At 34.5% G+C, this 20336-nt stretch overlaps 2 protein-coding genes across 2 annotated transcripts; one reads left to right on the top strand and one right to left on the bottom strand.

Annotated features, from left to right (window-relative positions):
• Positions 1-1134: 1134 nt before the first annotated feature.
• Positions 1135-9211, top strand: LOC130806869 (uncharacterized protein At3g49140-like). The gene is made up of 11 exons (XM_057672096.1): positions 1135-1351; positions 1532-1589; positions 1912-2143; positions 4140-4242; positions 4339-4406; positions 5680-5838; positions 5940-6062; positions 6467-6796; positions 7228-7380; positions 8030-8125; positions 8210-9211. Exons 1-11 carry the CDS (start codon positions 1294-1296, stop codon positions 8312-8314), a joined length of 1485 nt encoding a protein of 494 aa, XP_057528079.1. The 5' UTR covers positions 1135-1293; the 3' UTR covers positions 8315-9211.
• A 101-nt stretch (positions 9212-9312) lies between these two features.
• On the bottom strand, positions 9313-19292 carry LOC130806870 (DUF21 domain-containing protein At4g14240-like). The gene is made up of 13 exons (XM_057672097.1): positions 18890-19292; positions 17049-17125; positions 16372-16455; positions 16146-16259; positions 14620-14703; positions 14390-14461; positions 13519-13586; positions 13042-13129; positions 12786-12859; positions 12012-12327; positions 11126-11172; positions 10952-11033; positions 9313-9692 (listed from the first exon to the last, which is right to left on the bottom strand). The coding sequence occupies exons 1-13, from the start codon at positions 19125-19127 to the stop codon at positions 9621-9623; spliced, it is 1416 nt and encodes a 471-aa protein (XP_057528080.1). The 5' UTR covers positions 19128-19292; the 3' UTR covers positions 9313-9620.
• Between the last annotated feature and the right edge of the window lie 1044 nt (positions 19293-20336).

The raw sequence follows: 20336 nt of genomic DNA, 5'->3' as shown, positions 1-20336 counted from the left end.
ATATATATATATATATATATATATATATATATATATATATATATATATATATATATATATATATATATATATATATATATATACACACACACACACGCACTCAATATCGCATGCATTGCACTACATCTCATTTTTCACATAAATACTATATATATGTTTTTTTATTACACATTTTTGGTACACTTTCGTTATATATACTTTGAAGGTTCCTTAAAGTTGTTCCCACAACAAATATTCACGGGAATTAAAAAAAACTAAAAACTTTTAGATGGTAAATATATTATTTTATTAAATAATAAATTTAATGGAAGAAAAGTGAAGACCATAAGGATTAAAAAAATAAAGTTAGTGGAAAAAAATATAGAAATCAAACTATTAAAAAATGTTTAAATAAAATATGTGAGAAATATTAGAAGACCATAAACAATGTAAAAATGTTAAAAGAAAGTTAGTTAAAAATATGTGGGACCATAAGCATTAATAAAATATTAAAATAAAAATAAAACAAAGTTAATTATATATAAAATTTGTGATATAAATAGAAAAATTATTTAGGAAACAATAAATAAAATGATTTTAAATGACGAATGAGTAACAAAGCTAGGAGTAATAAAGAATATTTTTTGGTATCTTTTGTAGAAATACAAGATACTAGGATATGTTAAGGAAAATTCCTAAAATAAAATTTAAAATTGTACATAAAAATGCACTCAAACACAAATGCATTTCATAATTAGTAAACATATTTTTGTTTAGAAAATCCAAATCAATAATGGTTATTTGCAAATAACCATAAAATGACAAAATATATAATATTAAAATAAACAAAATAAGAAAAAAATAAAATAAAAATCTTAAAAGTTTTCCTATAAAATAAAAATACATAAGAGTGATTTACTACTTTCTTAAATAACTGTTATTTACTTTCTTAAATAACTGTTATTTACTTATAGTAATATTTTTTTTGGATTGCAAAACCATATCATGATTGTACACTTGTTTGACCAATCATAGTGACGAATCTATTGACATGGCAACCTATGATTGGTACAAAGTACAAACTACAAAGTCTTTCCTACATGTAAAATAATTTATTTAAAACCAAAAATATCTAATTATTAGTAGAAGAAATATAATAAATCCAAAAAAAAAAAAAATAATCCTCCATTTCATCATCTAGAAGGCTCAAGGTCAAGAACAAGCAGCAAAAAGGAGCTGCACATCTCTCATCCATAATTTCTAGTTCCCACCACTTCACCCTTTCTAAATTAAATTCCTTTTTTTTTTTTGCCAATGATATTGATAGATACAACTATGGCTGTTCACTTACACTCATCTTCTTCTCTAGCATGTAAATTATTTTTGCTACTTTAATTATTATTATTATTATTATTATTATTATTATTATTATTATTATTATTATTATTATTATTATTATTATGAAGTAAAGTTCAAATCTTTTAATTGATTTTCTTGCATTTTATTTGTTTTATATTTTATAATTGGGTTACCCTTGTTTGATTGATTTCAGATTGCCGTTCCATGTGGAATGCTGATGATAAAATGGGAGTCAACCTTGCTGTTTCTTGGTAATTTTTACTTGTGTTCATCAATTTTAAGCATATGGGTACTTTTAAATTGTTTAAACTATTAATCTTTTTGTAAAAGATATTATCTTTATGAAAATTGGTGTTCAATTTGAGTTTTAAGGGATGCTGAAATGGGTTTTAATTAATAAAAGTACAATTATTTTTCTAGATGAGATAGTATTTAACAAAATTAGTGTTTAGTAAGAGTTTTGATTAGTAAAATGTAATTAATTCATAAAAAAAGATATAGTATTTATAAAAATGGGTTTAATTAGAGTTTAGATGGGGTGCTGAAATGTTGTCTATTTAACTTGTTTTACAGGAGTAAATTGAACAGATTGAGGAAACAAATTGATGGGTCTTTCTATAAAAGGAATGTATTTAGAAAGAGCAGGATTCAAGCGTCTGGGAAGTATTTGGGGTCAGGATCTGATCATATGGGAGAAAATGGCAAGTCTAAGTATCATCCATCTGAGGATATTTCAGACTCTGAAGAAACTGAAGCTGGAGAGGGTCAACTCACTGCTTCTGAAACTTGTAGGACTATCATTGAGGTACATATTAAACTTTAAAGGAATGAAATCTTAATTAAGAATTGAGATCTATATTTGGAAACTTGGTATTAGGATTTTCAGCTGAATAGCTTGTTGTATTTGGTGCTTGTTTGCTTAGCTATGCTGTTGTTTATTTGTATAAATGAATCGTAGGGACGTGACGTCTCAAGCCAGTAGATACCATAGTCTTGATAAGCTGTGCAATAACTGTAATTCTCTTGTGCAAATGGGCCTTAAGGATGTCTCAAGTCGGTAGACACCAGGGCGACGGTAGGCGTTCTTAAACTTGACATCCTAGAGGTAGTATTTGATGATGGAAGATGCTGTCATTTAGCGAAAATGTTATGTATGGGTCGCTAATGGTCAAGCTATAACCATTGGTTGTGTTGGGATGGTTTATCCCACATTGACAAACTAAAGATGGTGTGCACACTTTATAAATTATTGGAGCCTTTCTTCGCATTGCCATATGGTTTTGGGATTATGAAGTGTATGCACCTCGTGCTTTTCCGATATGCTGGCATTCACAATAAGTCCAACCTAATTTAATAGGTTGGAGCTCTAGGTTGAGTTCCAACTTCCAACTATCTCTGGCTTGGTTAGGACTTATTTTAGTCCCATATCTATAGCAGGACTACCTTGGTTTCTCGTATATGACATACACCTTAGAGTTTTGATTTGCAGCTCCAACTTACCCTAGAGATGAAATTCATTCCCTTTGTGTCATTGAAAGTCCTTTGGTTTGGCTATTAAGTTTCTTACGTGGGTCTTCTTGATAGAGTCCTATCCTTGGAGTGAAGGTGTAAATATTTTTCATCATTCAAAGAGAGGAGAAATCATCCCCTCACCAAAAAGAGGATTTTTTCACTCAATTTATTTATATGTGTTATTTGGAAAATCATACTCTATTGGTAGAATAACCAAAAAATAGGATTTTGTAGTCATGTGATGCTCTTTGTAGAATAACCTTTTCGGATGTCTCTTTAAGTCAAACATTCAAGCTGACTCATGACCTTTGATTATGATATCTAGTTTCCCTTGATCATGAGCATCTCAAATTGAATCCTTAGCCTATGAAATGTGTTGTAATGTCTTTGTTGCGGTGTTTTTATTGGTCTTTAATCTAAATTTTATTAAGCTTGGTATATGCCATGTCTTTGACCCTTGAGATAACCTTTTATACTTCTAATTATGTTAAATTTGTAGAATGTAATCTTATAAGGCATCCTTTTGATGACCTTAATCAATGTCATTTGCCAATTGTATCTCCTCTTGGGATGCTTTGAGGATATTGTTCATAATGCTCGATAAACATTCCTTGTATAGTAAATATAAGCATGTGCCAATTAAGAAGGTGAGCTTAATGACCTTTTAGCTTTGATGTGTACAACCTAGTTGATGTTTTGTAAATTTTTTTATCAAGAGATCATCCTAGAACACAAGATGCAGTTATGTGATACCGTAATATCGTATGTGGGAACGTTTTACTTATGTTCATAGGAATAGTCAAATTCCTTTCTAATTTTTATAAGTATAATGCTTTAAATCTTCAAATTTTCTAAGGCTTTATTAGCAACTAAGTTGGTACTTAAGGACATTCATGTTATATGGGAAAGATACTTAAAAGAATACAAATTCTAGAAAATAAAATTACGAGTTAACAACAAACATACAACAAATAAACTTACAACATATAAGTACAAATAATAAACTATTACAATATAATCTAACACTAGAACATTTGGTAGACAAAAGTCTTCGGAATCACGATACTGAATTCAAGGTGTAATATCTTACTTTCCTATCGTTATTTCACCCATATAGTTCTTGGGCTATTATTTAGTTCATATTTTCTGATATTAAGAGGTCGACTTTTAGTTCAGAATTCCTCTGTCACTTTTTTTGCAATTAATGGATATCATCTCCGTCTATTGTCATAATATGGGCTGAGGTCCTTGTATCTTTTCCACTGATTATCTGGCTTATGTGCTATCAGGTTAACAGCAAAGCGACTTTGATGTTTTCTGGTATGGTCAATGATGAAGTTCATGAGAACATATTCTGGCCAGATCTTCCTTACCTAACTGATGAGCTTGGAAGTGAGTTGGTATTTGGTTCATTTCACTTCAGTTATTTTGGAGCTAATTAAATTCATTGTTTTTCTCCTAATCGTTTCGTATGTTGCTTGTTCTTAGATGTTTACTTTCAGGTGAATAATGATGAAGATATTATGCAGTCCCTTACTTCTGACAACAATTATGTGGTAAGTATTTTAGCCTAGAGCACCAATGTGGTTGTGGATGATCTAACTTTACATGTATGGAGTATTTTGCTGAAAGTTTATGTGCATTCTTAACAGTTTTTGGTACATATTTTCAGTATTATCCATGTTACATAAAACCTTATTTACCTTTTACTTACCGGTGGATCCAATCCTAGTCAACGATGTCAACTGACAGTATTCAACTTATGCCTAAAATCATATATCTAAAGATACTAATATGTGTGCTGGTTAGGTTGGTAGGAGCTTTGCTATGTCATAGCATTGACCTGGGTTAAAACCTCATCAAACGCATTTTTTTAATCTGGACAGAATACTTATTCATTTGCATTTCGACAATTTTAGTCTTCATAGAAGTGAGAAGACAAACATTCCGAAAGCATTATGTGAAGGGGAGGATGTGAGCTTTTAACCGAAAAGGGATTAAATCAATAAGATGGTCTTTAAAGACCCGAGGATACTCGTTGGGGGTTCTCATTTCTTAACTTTTTGCAATTTCTAAACGTTAATGAATTATTTTTTTAATATTATCGATATCATTTGATTTTATTATAGATCCACCCCTGCTTTAACTCCCTTTCAAACTTTGATAAGTTCAATAGTAGCAATTGGGGGTAAGCCAAATGTGGGTAGCTAATTTTTAAACTTCTAACAGTAATTAGTTGTAATAGTAATAACATTTTCTTGGTATAGCAAGTTCTGGGTTAAATTTTAGATGTAGCAGTTTAAGTAGGGTGGAGGATGAAAAACGACATTACTTAACTTTCTTAAAAAAGATACCTCAACCTTAATGTGCTTCTATGGTAATTTGCTGTCATAGGAAACACTCTTTTTCAAATTTTATGGAGTTTTGGCTTGGTCAAAGTGCTTTCGAAGTTTTGAGTCATTTGTAAGTTCTAGCCAAGTGCAATCAATCCCTTTTTTTTTCCCCGAGTCCTAGATGTTCGTTTTGCTCCCTTGGGCACTTCTTAAAGATAAGCTGGTTAATGTTTATAAGTGTATCTAACAAGAAATATTTGATGTTGTTCTTAGATCTTATATGTAATGTTTTTCTTGTTAATCATGCTTTTAGCTATTTTTAAAGTTTTCTTGGAGATGCATAGACAAATTATGAGTATTCGTCTAACACTTGTTGAGTTGAGAAATTAAGTATTGTTCATGGAGCAACTTATTATCAAAAGCTAGACACTTAATTAAGCCCCGTTTCCTTTTAACTTGCATTTAATTCGTCTAACTTAAGGTTTGTTTTATGCAGCATGTCATAATTGGTCTGGATACTAGTGAAATGTTGAGTGATATGGAATTGTCGGGCCCTGCTACGATAGATTTTGGTATTGAGGAGATTGAAGAAGAAGATAGTGATTTTGATGAAGACGAGGAGGGTGAAAATGATGAAAATGACGAGTTTGACGGGGTAGGACCTTTGGTTCATATATGCTTTGAGTTTTCTGTCAACGGACTGTTTCCGATGGGAAACTAAAACATCCTTTTTTTCATTTGTTCCGAATTTTGTAGGATTGGGTTGATATTCTTGAAGTTGAGGACAACGATGATTCTGATGGATCTTTGGGAGATTGGGCGAAATTGGAAACAATGCGTTCTTCCCATCCCATGTATTTTGCCAAAAAAATTGCCGAGGTTCCTCTCAATTATAATTAAACTTCGTCATGCTTTAACTTAATGTTTCATGATGATGTCCATCACTTTAGTGTTGTAGATGTTTGCATTTAATTGTATTGAATTTTGTTGAAGTATGGTTTATTGGTGTGACCATAGTGCAAAAAGGTTTTCAAATGTACCGAACTGATATTACCCATATTGTATAGGTGTGAAAAAACCGCATTATAGGTCGTTTCAAGCGATATTTCATGTTTTAGGGTGAAATTTGGCGATATGATCCCATTAACGTATTACTGTGTCCATTACTGCAAGTCCACAACTGCGACCGTCACCGTATTTTTGCACCATGGGTGTGATGGATGCCTACAATTGCATCAAGTTGAGCCCAAATGCATATTGTCCTAACAAGCTTTTTGATGTAGGTTGCATTTGATAATCCTGTTGATTTTATGATACCACCTCCTGCTGGTCTGGCTATACAAGGCCTTCTAAGACCTGCCTTTATCGAAGAACAGTCTGTCATTTATAAGCACCGATCAATTCAACCTGACAAAGGTGCTAAGGGGGAAAAGGCTATAAACTCCAAAGTAGAAAATGTCAGTGTGATTAATGGCCATGCTCATGTATCGTCTCCTGACGATAACTCTGAATGGACTGCGGATTTCGAAAAGGATAATGGCTTGTCAAACGGAACTGCTTTCTATAAGCTTGAGATGATTAAGATTCAGCTTATTTCAGCCCATGGAAGTCAGGTAAAAACTGAAAGATGAGAAATTCAGCTAGTTTGTGAATATGTTTGTGAGTCATTACTAGAAGTGTTCAATGGGGCGGGTTGACCCAGCGGTTGAAAGGTCAGATTGCTTTTAAACGGGTCATTAACGGGTCGGGTCGACAACGAGCTTTGATGTACAGGGTCGGGTCATTATTGGGCTTGGTTGCCATAAAAATATTCTCACGTGTTTAGAAAAAGCTTTCATGACATTATTATATATATAGGGGGGTCAACCCAACGGGCTACAAAGTTAGACTAAAAGATCATCGGATGAAATCTTTTAAAAAGGGCCGGATGCTGGTCAAGGCTAAACGGACTTTAACCCATATGGGATTATTATCACATGTTATGTGACTGACTGTAGAACGTTGAAATGATTAATGAGAACCTGAATTGAATTTGCTGTGACAGACTACAGTGGAGGTTGAAGATTACAAGAAGGCACGGTCTGACACAATCGCTCATTCAGCAGCCAAAATAATATCTCGTGTAAGTGCTGCCGGAGAAAAGACAACAAATGCCCTCAAATCCCTCTGCTGGAGATGCAAGGGTCTTCAAGTAGAGGTAAAACTTTCTGCTCATCTATTCTGATTACTGCTAATGTACATCTAATCTATTAATGAACCCAATTTCACTCCCCCCTGTTAGACCGTGACAATTTGTCACATAATCACCCTATGGGCCTATTTGTGTGGACATACCCACAAGACACCCGTGGGCTTAGGCCCATAAACCCACGTGTAATGAGCGTGGACTTGCATACATATTTGATGGGGTTCACGCTTTCCCAAAACCATATGGTGATAGGAAGATTACCCATGAAGCATTACATACACGTCCACAACCCTTTATTTTAGTGATTTGAGATCTTCCTCACATGTGAAGTATTTCCAATGATTTTTTCCCCTTTCATTTTTTAGAGTTTATAAGTGCAAGGCTATGTTACTCGGACTCTTCATTTTGCTTCACGTACCCGTGTCCGATCCTTGATGCTCGGGCATTGGTATGGCACTTACACACTTCAATTTAGGTCTAAAATTGAATATTTAGACGTACCCGACACTTGGATACGTACCAGTTTCTCACATCAATACCCGAGTCTAAGTAACATAAGTGCCGATTGTTAAGGCTGTTCTCTTGTATACATGTAGATCCTACCCTTGTTTCTTATTATTAGTTGGGAGTTTTAATGTTCTTAATCTATATTTTGCAGGAAGCATCGCTTATTGGCATAGATTCTCTTGGTTTCGACTTGAGAGTTTGCTCTGGAACACAAGTACAAACATTGCGTTTTGGATTCAAGTCACGGGTATATCCCATTGGATTTCATCAAATGAATCTTTTAGTTAAAATTTCTGAAATGCTACTTACTATTGTCATACTATGCTTGCAGGCCAGTTCAGAATATAGCGCTGAGAGACAGCTGAACGAATTATTATTTCCTCGAAGCAATCAGAAGGTTCAAAAAGTAAAACAAGCCCGGAGAAAAGAGAGCTGAAGCTATATGGGTAGTTGTTCGATCTTGTCCCTTCGGCTAATCCTTGTCTTGAGCAACTTACAGTCGAGACTTCTTTTCACACTATTACAGTTACGAAAATAATGTGGAAATTTGGATTCAATTGTCAACTGCTCCAATCAGCGATCTGATTAACGACGAATTCAAGCCATATCACTTTCTTTCATATCAAGAAAAAGGTTGTCCTCAGTTTGGTGCTGGATGTCGCAGGTAAATTTCCGTTTCAGCTCCAGATCTCATGTTTCTCGACTGAGAAGATCATTATGCTGCAAAAGTTAATACTATCTTTCCTGTACAACAAGCAAGGTCGAGACGTCGAGTTGATATGTTCATGGTAATGCACATTAGAGTCAGAATTTAGGGTTATGAATTCCAATCTTAATGCTCATGGCACAAGCCTCAACATATGATTCTTGGAAATTATATTGTATGTAATAATATACTGATTACAATAATTGTTGACATGTAGCTTTATCTCTGTTGAGTAGATCTTAGATTGTTATTTTGCTGTATGATACTGAAAGAACAGGTTTAGTTAATAAAATTGTTGGTTATTATGTTTGAATTACTGTATTTGGTGAGATTTGAACTGTACTTGTTACCAAAATATGAGTAATAGTAGTAATCTTTTATGGGATGACAGACAGGTCAAATTATATGGGTTTTACACTACATTTGCTCCAGTGGGGCGGGTATGAATATGATTTTGGTGGGTAGTGGGTGGTGCGTATGATTATGAAAAGTCCTACCCGATATGAGTTGTGGGTAATTTGGGTATGAGGTCTTACCTGCCCATACCCACTCGCCCCACCCGATACCCACCCGCTTTGTCCCATAGCAAAGGGCACAAACTGTTCAATATTACCCAGGGCATTCAAGTCAATCCGTTGGCTAAAGTTATACATACAAATCTTCAATGCTCTCTGGAGTATAAGGATGAATTTCCCAGATACATGAAGTTCATCTGTGGCACCATTAAATTAGAAACTGTGAATGTTTATTAGAAACTACTCGATGTAGCTTCGTAATGTTTATTAGAAACTACTCGATGTAGCTTCGTTAAGCAACTTGTAATCAAAGTTGTACATATTCATATCCATTGAAATAATAAGCAAAAATCTCGAACCCCTACAGCAAACAATGCAATGTCCACCTGAAAAATATTAAGATGCAACATTGCACCATATGTACCTTCTATATTTAATTCCTATTACATGGATGAATATGCAAAGAACAATAAGCCTTCTTTTTCCATGGCTGGTCTGAGAGCAAGGGGCCGAATCGGTTTTCATTTTGATGAAGCAGCAATTTCACTTGGCTTCTTTGCACTTTGTCCATGCCTACTTTGGCCTCCTTGAGTCTGAACAATGCGATAGAAGTTAGAAGCTTTCCGTCTAATATAGTTCTACAATACAATTACCGCATGATGCATGAACGGCTTGTTTGGTACACAGTGTTAAAAAACCGATAAAGATGATATGAATTCAAATATAATTCTGCTTGAATACGTGAAGATTGTTGGACATTTAGTGTATATTAATCCCATGATATATTACCAAGTACTACAAATAGTAGTAGGACAAAGCGTATAAAAAATACAAGGTCCAAAAGGGGTCAAAGGGAAGGACAAAAGGCAAAACAAGAATACTGAGTTAGCTAGAAAAGCCGACTCGGCTTTTGGTTCTGCCAGGCTTAGTGTGCCTATTCGTCTTCTTTGGTCAATGTGCATTGGATTCCTTTCTTGTTCACTTCTTATTCTGATGTTATGAGGTGCTTAAAAGCTTGGAATAATGCTCATGAATACCACAATTAAATATGGTATTAAGTATGGTCATTAAGCTTGGTCATCAATAGTAATTAATAAGTCATGACCCTTTGGGATACTATGACTAGTATAAATAGGGGTCTTGGGGAGGATGTCTCATACACATTTTTCTAAATTCTTTCTTATCCTGCTTTCTCTCTTGCTTGTGTTCTTTCAAAAAGAGTTATAAACTTTTTGTTAAACTTCTAAAGTTTATAGTTCATCCAAACACCTTGTTATTAAGTGATATACCCTAAATACTAAGGGTATATTGTGTTGTTTGTATCTCATTATGAATTTCCAAGTTTAAGGGGAAATATCACAAAAAGGAAAGTGAGCACACGCCTACAATAAGTATCAAGTTTCCGGGTAGTGGTCTTCGTTACAAAAGTATCTTCAAGTTCATTTTAGTGTAATTGTGTAAGTTTGCTTTTAGCCATTAACAACGGGGAAATACAAATTCCTCCAAATTGTAATGTAATAAAGATTCAGGCTCAAACTTGCCCAACTTCAATGATTTCTTTCTCTTCACAAAATTTATCATTACTACTTGAAGGATGAAGTTCCATTCATACGAGAGTGGCATACAACTACTAAAGAAAAATTCACGAAAAATTTCTACCATCACCCCTATATATGACTCTTACCAAACAAGCCGTAAGGGAATATGAGTATATGACAAGCAACCAAAACGTATGAACTACGAAGCAACTACGACGAATCATGAATCATGATAAAGCAACGGCTTAAGTAAACTTACAAGCAATAACAGAGGAGAAAAGGACGAGAAACAAAAATTGATAATGGATACTTACTAAAGTCTTTTGACTAGTTAATTTCCGAAGAGATGGAGCACGTGCAACTAAAGAAGCGGCAGTAACTGCAGCAACACGTATCCTGCATGATGTGGGTAAAACTTTTTAAGTCCCGAACTTTTATGATTGAATCAGTCAATTGCAACTGAATCAGTCAATGCGAATAGCTAATACCTCTTATGAACATCAATAAATTCATCAGTTTCATCCACAATCTCCTCCTGTGTTAGCAAAGTAGCCAAAAAAAAACGAATAGTGATTATGATGGCTTCAGTTGGGGGAGAAAACCATTTTAAGAAACGGTTGCATAAAGCTGAAATTTCAAGTGGAAAAATGATGTATGGTAAAGACCCTTTATAGAATGTTTTTTAGTCTTTAAGTCCATAGAGGCGAAAGGCCTGTATTGCATGAATGATTTGTAGCATAAATTTTCATGATTTGTATCATGTCATTCCCATGGTAATGAAAGGTTGATCATAAAAGGGGTTTTTTCTTCACAATTTCCATTACCACCTAATAGTCTAATACCACATGTTTAAATGGTAATGCATTGGAAATTTGAAATGAATTTTACGAAGAAAATAAGATTATTGAAGGAGTATAACCATGGCCATTAAACTTGTCAAGTACTATTCCTAACTTTCCATTACCATTTCCACCATTTAATACCGATTACAAACGGGCCGTAAATGTTTGGGTCTTTTCCTCAAAATCCGATGCCCCTTTTAAACTAATGGTTATAAGTGATACCATGATGCACCTAGAAAAGGATAATTGCAGAACATTTTCTCTGATAAATCAATTCAGCGTCAGATGCATATGGAGTATTACTTATCAGTGCTACGCAATAACTACTAAGAATAACAGGAAAATGGGAACTAGAACGATGATGATTGACAAGTTTGGACAAGCTTCATCAGCTAGTTAACCAAGAATAGGAAATCTGAAATTTTAAAGACGGTCTAGTCCTTCACTAATTTATTTTTTAACGGAATTGCTTCTAATTTATTTCACTAATTATCTAGCAATAATATATGAAATTTTTGAAAAACAAATATACCTGCAATAGCTCTTCAAAGACATCTTCAAGGGTGATGATGCCAATAACTTGCCCTTCCTGAATATCCTCTGTAACGTTGCTTTCTTTTGAGGTTTTTCCGAAGTCTTGCATATTCTCCGAGGGGTCATATTTCTTGGAAACTAAAGGAGTTGTTAAATCACACTGAACATTAGTGATCTTTAACTTGTTAGATTTATCTACAATGATGGGTAAATTATTAACAATCTTTGCTTTTGCCTTCACCACAGCTGCGATATGACTGTGGCCTTTTTGGAATTCATTCAATATGTCATACAAAGGCATGTCAGCTGGAACTCTGAAAACAAAAATGTGGAAAGTCAATCCCAGTTTGATTTAGGACTAGGGGTGTTCAACGGGCCGAGCCCCCATTTTGAGCCCTTATCCGCCCCTTTTTAAAAAGGTAATGTAAGGGCTGGATTGAAAATGGGCTGGGCCAAAAACGGGCTCTACTATAATTAAAATGGAGCAGGCTATAAAAGGGCTTAATAAGGTCCGGAAATGGGCCTTTGTAAAATGGAGATTATTAATGTTTCTACATTATAATTATTATAATGATAATTTAATTAATAAATTAATCAATGGGGATCATAAGAATTTTTGGTAATAAAAACGGGCCAGGCCAGGCTTGAAAAGCCCAGTCCATATAAAGCCCATATTAAGTTTAAAGGCCCTTATCCGGTCCAGCCCATACCCGACCCATTGAACACCCCTATTAGGACTAGACCAGTACAAATATTATATTCAAGATTATACCTTGGAATTTTACGTATGGCTGCTGCCCCTACAGGAGTCTCGGTTTCTGGTCGTATTGTTAGAAGAGTTTTAACCTGAAGAATGAACAAGATACGCATAAATTCCCTCCTTCCAACAATTTATCGTACTGTTTTTTCTCAATCCATCCACTTCCATTTTTTTCTATTCTACATTCAACAATTGTTAATCATCATGCTAGAGCTTATATGAACAGTTCATTTTTGAATGGAGGGACTCCTTTAGTTTTGACACCCACCAAAATAAGTCCAACAATATTTTTGGGACTTCCAGAATAAACAGGTACTCGGCTGTGCCCAAGAGCTAGGATCTTTCCCATCGCTTCCCTACAAAAAGAAGTTGTGGCTGAATCAATAAACCGGTAAAGCTCATCTTCACAATTTATCTTTATGTGGGGGGGGGGGTCAGTCATTGGCAGGCTGCAGAATATATCTCCCAAAACAGGAGAATGAGGGGTATTTCACTTCTGCTGCATTGACTTCAGAGTTAAATATGCTTAACACCACTACTAACTATTCAGGTCCATCATCAGAAAGCATGACAGCTTCAGATAAGAAGCAATAAAAACGGAACAAAATAGTTCATAGTCTAGCATTATCTTTCAGAAATAAATGTGCCAAACACCACTTAAAGTGAATCAGAATTATTCATGTTTTTGATGGGTGCACAAAGTAAGTGTATTCTATTGGAGAAAGTTGAAACCAAATGTTATTACCAGTCCAATTTTGAGTCCACATCCAAGCAAAAAGTTGACTCAATCGGTGTCATTGCCTCCTGAGCAGTCTGTTCGCCCACAGACCAGGGACCAGAGTTAGACGATACATAAATTTCATACAAAGATGTATATTGTAGTTTTACAACCAAAACGAAAATCTCCAAAAACATAAGGTGTGCAAAGAACGGGAGGGTAATCAAGATTCCTTAATTTGCAAGCCTTGAAGGGTTATTGACTTTTGAAGTCATTAAATCTCTCGGAGAGCACTAAAAGAACTCTCGCAAACACTGAATACCTCCACCTAAAACAAGAGCTAAACCCTAAGACCACGCTCACATATTTGATATCAATACCCATCGTTACCTGGAATGACATTTGATTTGGAACGGGAAATGGAAATGGGAACAAGAAACGCAACCTAGATTGACTCCGGAACGATTGGGTACAAGATACATTATGTATAAAAAATATATTTTTTTCTTAAAGAAACTATTTTCAAGTGGTATTTTTTTAGTTTTCTAGGTTTCATCTCATTTTTCCCTTATTTTTTCTTTAAATTGTAAATGAAGGCCAAAATACCATTTAAAAAGGTCTTCTACTGTTCTAGACCAAAACGTCACCTCGAGCGATTTGGGTCGCATTTTGTGGTGATTGGGGATGGACGTTCCCGAATCACGGAACGTGTCTACGTTCCACGTTCCATGTAACTATGTCCATACCCAAGCAGTTCAAATATTTCTGTTTTCAAAAGAGTGCAAATTTGCTGAGCTGTTTAATCTTTAATGCTTAAATTGGCCTTAACATGAACCAAGCACATAGGAACTAATGAGGGCGCAGAGCTTGAAGGAAGCAAAGCGTTTAGAAGACTTACCTTCTCTGTCAAATCTAACGCACCGCTTATAATTGTTGTCTCATCATGAGTAAGTTCACCTCCCTTTCCAGCCTAAAAGACAAAAAATAAATCGGTTTTTAAATGAAGCATGATCACTCCATATGACAAATCCTGAAACATAAAGATAATCTGATCAAATCTGCTTGAATAGGAAGCAATGATATTGCAATTTGATATAAAGATATTTTTTTTGACAGAAAGTTGTTCACCTCTTGGCCATGAATGGATACCAGTGCTTTTAATTGGGCTCTCCTAAAGAGAGCTTCATTATGTCCTAGTAAGCAGTCCAACATCTGCAATTGCAGAATAGTTTAATCGATTAAAATGTTTATTCTAAAGCATTGATTAAAATGTTTTTTTCTTAGTAGTTAAAAAAAAATTAATTTACACTATGTTAGGTTTGAGGGAATTGGAGGGAAAGGAACGGGAGGAATTTAGAGGGATAAATTTCCATTGTTGGGATAACAATTTCGGAGGGGAAGGATTTTGAATGAAGGGATTTGAAAGGATTTAGTTTCTTAATTTATTAATTTCGGAGGGGAGAGTTGTTCACCTCTCCTTTCCCTTCCCTTCCTCTCTTTTCCTTTCCCTTCCCTCCTAAACAAACAAACAAGTTCGTTATTCTCTGCCCTTCATTTCCCTTCCCTTCTTTCCCCCTCCCTTCCTTTCCTTTCCCTCCTACATTGTTATCCAAACAAAATGTTAAGTTATGGCAAATGACTTTATGAAATTCTTTTAGAAACAAATAGTCGATTAAACTAACTACCAATAATATCGAAATTGATTCTAGAACTTTTAAATGCCAATTCTTCTATCCTTAGAATTCTGGTTTAAGACTTTATGATGACCAGTGAGCCCAATTATGTGTTTTCATTTGGTTAGCACTAATTGGTACAATAAGCCCATTGGTTTACACATGAATTTCAGAATATAATAACACCAATTATTTGTAGAAAGAATGCTGAGAAGACCACTCCAAAGGCCTCCCTCTATACAACAATACAACTATGTCAAGCCTTAATCCTATCAATATGGGTCGGCTTACACGAACCCGAACAAATTTTTGTGACCGTCGTCTTTACTTGACATTATCTTCAATACTAACCTATAATTAAGCAAAACAATTCCGATGATCATCCACATATATTCTTCTCCTTCATTTATTTCTATATTGTCGTATTTTTATACAAATCCCAATTTTTCATATCATTCTCCACTCTTATCATCTAGGTCATATTTGGCCTAACTCTTTGTTTTCTAAGTACCTAAAAATTTCAACTTTCCACTTTTCTAACTGGTGCCCAATCCTCCCTCTCTATTCACATAAAAACATGAAGCTTTATCGATTTCTTTATCTTCCCAGCTGCATATGGCCAAAATATAACAAGAAACTTCATTTTTCTTTCACCATAGTCATTTCCTGCATTGTAAACAATCACAAATGGTTCAAATAAGCTCGCTATATGAATAGTATATTATATTGCCCCACAATGCCACTAAAATGACTCCTACCAGGGAAAGTTAATCATCAAGAAAACTTTATATGCTCACTAAATTTCTTTTTAACAAGAAAATCCTTGGTAGTATGAACAACCAAATTATAAGCAGTATGATCAAGGAATTTTGAATTTAAATTTTACTGCCTAAGAATCAAATTTGGAGACTTTACTAGTTTACTATCATAATCAATGTACCCTTTAGCATAAAGGAAACCCGAAAGAACCAAGATACTTACCTTTCCAATAGGATAAGAAATTGGATAGGTAACAATCATGAGTACGCGTACAAGCATTACAAAATTTGCACCACCAGCAAGGCCATATCTAGTGCATATTGATTGGGGAATAATCTGAAAAATCAGAGAAGCCAAAGTTCCTGTGAGCAGATATTAAGACTGATGAGATGGAAATAGAATGAACATAGAAAACACAATAAGATCTAATAAATTTAAACCAACATACCTCCCCAAAACTTAGGACCAACGTTACGGATAGAATAATTGCTACATACTGATTGAAAAGCTTATCCAGGTATAGAGGAAGTGCCTGCAGATGAATGTCAAAACTGGGTTATACAGGGTACGATGATATCAAATTCAGTATGCAGACTTTGATTGAAACCACATGGGGCACATGCACTATTTCTTCGAATTTCTAGAAAATGCATTGTATATGAACAATATTCCAATGATATCAACATAGTAGAGTTAAGAGGGACATCCGGACATCCAAGCAACACGTCTTCCCTCCTCAAACCTAAAACAATTACAGAACTTATTCTTTTTATCACTCATTACATAATAAAAATCCAAAAAATATGTGATGCAACTGCAACTAAGGACCAGGAGGTACAAATAGTTCTAAGACTAAACTGGAAGCCCTTCCTTTTTATAAATTTCCATACTCCATCTCCGATATCATTTATTTGTACCAAAGTAGTAAATTTCAGCATCCCGACGATTGTAGTTTTTCAAAGGACTTCCAAATTCTTTTCCCAGAAAATGGCAAATATTTATATCTTGAGGTTTAGCAACACAGAACAATTTGGAGTTTGCGATTGGACAGCCCACAACCTAGAGTTACTATAACATAATTTGGAGAGCAAGAGACACATGGAATTTGTACAATGCAAGAATTACCTCCATAGCAGCTGCATTGCATAGAAGCAAAGTCACAAGAAGTTGGTGCTGCTTTTCAACAACAGGAAGGATAACAGCTAGATAGACAAGACAAGAATACTCAATTCAACTTAGTTTATACAAGAAAAAACAGCTATAGTAAGCAGAAACACAATGAAGTTCCTAACCCCACAATCTTTATACAAGGAAACCTCTTAGAGTAAGAATCTTTCTTATTGTGAAATTGTGAATGAATAGCTACATTATACAATACTATATCATAACGAAGAGAGGACTATATAATATACATAATGCTACAAGGGAAACTAGCTATGAGAAGGACTCTGGCAAAGTAACAACTTGCTCAAACAAACTATACTAACAAATAATGTGGCCAGGAAATCTAACAAACTCTATTAATAAACTCTATTTACACCAGCTTATAGAATGCTCTGCAGAAGGAAGTGCACGTGGATGGCTTGCTGTATATGATGAATCAACACTTTTCAAAGCGAACAAAAAGTATAAACCCTTCTACTGTGAAGGTGTACAAAGAATGGCAGAGCCAAGAATTTGATATTAATATGCTAAAAGTAAAATTTGTTGTCCAAACTTTGGGACTCATCAAACAAGGGTATTGGTCCATATGGTGTATCTGACAGAACTCTGTTGTCTTTATGCAAAATTAAGTGCCAAAGAGTCCAAAAAAAACCCAAGTCAAAGTATAAAGGATCAATAAGATGGTTTTATAAGATACATATGTTAAGACTATAGTAATGCAAGTGTCTCCCCCATACTCCTTAAAAATATAGTATACTATGACACGTCTCTCATTTCGATGGGGCCAAAGATTCATAGTTGTTTGATTTTAGATTATAACGGACTATGTCAAAATGACTCATTAAATCATGTGTTCTTCTCATTTATGTGAAGTTATGGATGATGTTTGGTATCAAGGGTCATTCGGAAAAAACCTATTTATTATCATTAATAGAATATTGTTGTTGTTGTTGTTATAGTGTTACGATAGTGCATTACCTTATAGTGAAAAAATTACTTTGCCTCAATATATAACTAAAGTGGCTCCTAGTAGCTCAATAGGGTAAGGAGGTTGAGATGGAGGCAGCACTACTTTGCAACAAAGAGGTTTTTTAATTGACCCTTTTTAGTATGCTAGCTTCCAAAACCCAATTGCATACCAAAAAAGTTCAACACAGAACATCACAGAGTATCACTAATACTTCTACAGCATAATGAAAGAAATGCATAAATAAGATATATTTGTGTCAAATTCAATCAATTTATATTGCATTAACAAAATAGCTGGCTACCATAATACCAAAGCCTAAAAAGGCCATTAAACCTTTGTTCAAATGTGATCATCATCATAAATGAATCACTTGTGCTTGTACAAAATCCAGGTCCCTTAAATTCACTTAAAAAGAAACTAATGGATCAAAAAAATTTCATCCAATTTCACAATCAATCAATATATACAAGGGGAAATCTAGCATCGGGCTTACCCCTAAGGGATCAAAAACTAATGGATCAAGGTATGAGCCGGATCATTTGATTCCAATATATAACAGAAACAATGGTATCCAAATTGGTTCAGCAACGAGGCTTACCCCTATACTAGAATCTAGATAACCAAATCGTCATTTCAGAAAAACTAATCAGGATCATCAAAACCCCACCACCCCAATTCAATCACCAACCCTAAAAACTCATATTCTATCTTCTACTACAAGATAGTTTAAACTAGAATTATACCCTACAAATTTCATCAAATATACAAGTAAACTAATTAGTTTTAAAATTTTGTCATTCTTGTTTGTAATTGATACATGTAAACTACAAACCTGCTTGTTTTCGTTCAGTAGGAGTTCCACTACGAGTTAGAATCTCTAAATCAACACGACTAAGAGACATTAACCCAAGAGTTAAACCGGACATAAGACCAGCAAAAGCAACCAAAAACACACAAAATCCAGCATATATGAACCATAATGATGTCCCAAACTCAATTTCTGACCCTAAACTTTGGGCTGTGTTCTTCAAAGCAAGCCATGATATCTCGACCAAGTTTACTACTTGCATCTTAAATGCCTTTGTGTGTCAGCTGTGGATGTGATTGAGAAAGGCTTGATTGAATTTTGTGGGAATTGGGTAGTCAAATGTTTTGTAGAGTAGTTGATGATTATTGTTTGGTGTGGATTTGATGGAGTTGTCATTGATTTGTATGGCTGAAACGTAGTATTCGTAGTGCCGTGAGCATTGTGTTGCATATTCAAGTACGACAATTCGCGGGTCCGAGGAGCCGCTCGAGATCGTGGGGTTTGACATGTGTTCTGTGGGTACACTGTACACGATACTTTTTGGTATCAATCGAGACAGAAATTTAATTGTACAAATAGTAATAAAGTACTAAGGTTTTGTTCAGTTAACTTAATTTAACTATTTTTTATTGATTATACTTGAATTTTGATGATACAAATTAATTTTTGATTTTGTTATACCAGTTGGGCCCTAATTTTGAGTTTTTATTCGGCCTGTTTTTAGAAGAGCTTTGTAAAGGTCGGGCCAAAAACGGGCTCTATTATAATCAAAATGAAGGGGCTATAAAAGGGCTCAACAAGAGTCGAAAATGAACTTTTATAAATAATATAATTAATATATAATTTAAATATGGAGTAAATGACAATGTCAATGGAAAATAATATTTTTTTCAATTTAACTATTATAAATTATAATGTAATTGTCATAAATTGATAAATGGGGATTAAAATAATTTTTAGAAATAAAAATGGGCAGGGTTCGGCTGGCCGGGCCGTCAAAGTCCGACCCATTTAAAGCTCATATTATGTTTAAAGGGACCTTATTTAACCCGACCCATATTTACTTAAACCCGATCCTGCTCTTATCCGACCCATTAAACACCCCTAGTCCCGGTGAGAATCTAAGTATTGGTCTCACCTCACTATGGTTTAATTTTGTCATTTGATTAGAAATGAGTAGCATTAATTATGTAGTAATACACGATAGTCGCCGAGCTCAATACTCATGCTCGATAATTAGCATTGCACCAATATCCTGCTTTTTGTGGTGTTTGGCATTTATCTTTTGTTGGCTTATTGATCCATTTTTTCCTCTAATAAATAGTTGACAGTCGATATTTAAATTTACTAATATATCTCTATAAACAATTGACTTCAGCTAGCTTAAAAGCCAATAAAAACAGCCAACATTTTCAACTGGTCGAACAAGTCAACCAAAAAGCCAACAATCAACAACCAACAATCAATTGTC

This window comes from Amaranthus tricolor, chromosome 2, assembly GCF_026212465.1.
Source record: "Amaranthus tricolor cultivar Red isolate AtriRed21 chromosome 2, ASM2621246v1, whole genome shotgun sequence".
Lineage (NCBI taxonomy): Eukaryota > Viridiplantae > Streptophyta > Magnoliopsida > Caryophyllales > Amaranthaceae > Amaranthus > Amaranthus tricolor.
The sequence above is the reverse complement of the archived record's forward strand: the minus strand, read 5'-3'. Positions and strand labels throughout refer to the sequence as shown.

Coding starts and splice junctions, on each gene's coding strand:
- LOC130806870 (XM_057672097.1), bottom strand. CDS start 19,127: ATGCAAGTAGTAAACTTGGTCGAGATATCATGGCTTGCTTTGAAGAAC. Junction 13,130..13,518: donor GTGGACTCAAAATTGGACTG/GTAATAACATTT, acceptor TTCTTTTTGTAG/GGAAGCGATGGGAAAGATCC. Junction 11,173..12,011: donor TCTTTGAAGAGCTATTGCAG/GTATATTTGTTT, acceptor TTGCTAACACAG/GAGGAGATTGTGGATGAAAC.
- LOC130806869 (XM_057672096.1), top strand. CDS start 1,294: ATGATATTGATAGATACAACTATGGCTGTTCACTTACACTCATCTTCT. Junction 4,243..4,338: donor CCTAACTGATGAGCTTGGAA/GTGAGTTGGTAT, acceptor GCTTGTTCTTAG/ATGTTTACTTTCAGGTGAAT. Junction 4,407..5,679: donor CTTCTGACAACAATTATGTG/GTAAGTATTTTA, acceptor TGTTTTATGCAG/CATGTCATAATTGGTCTGGA.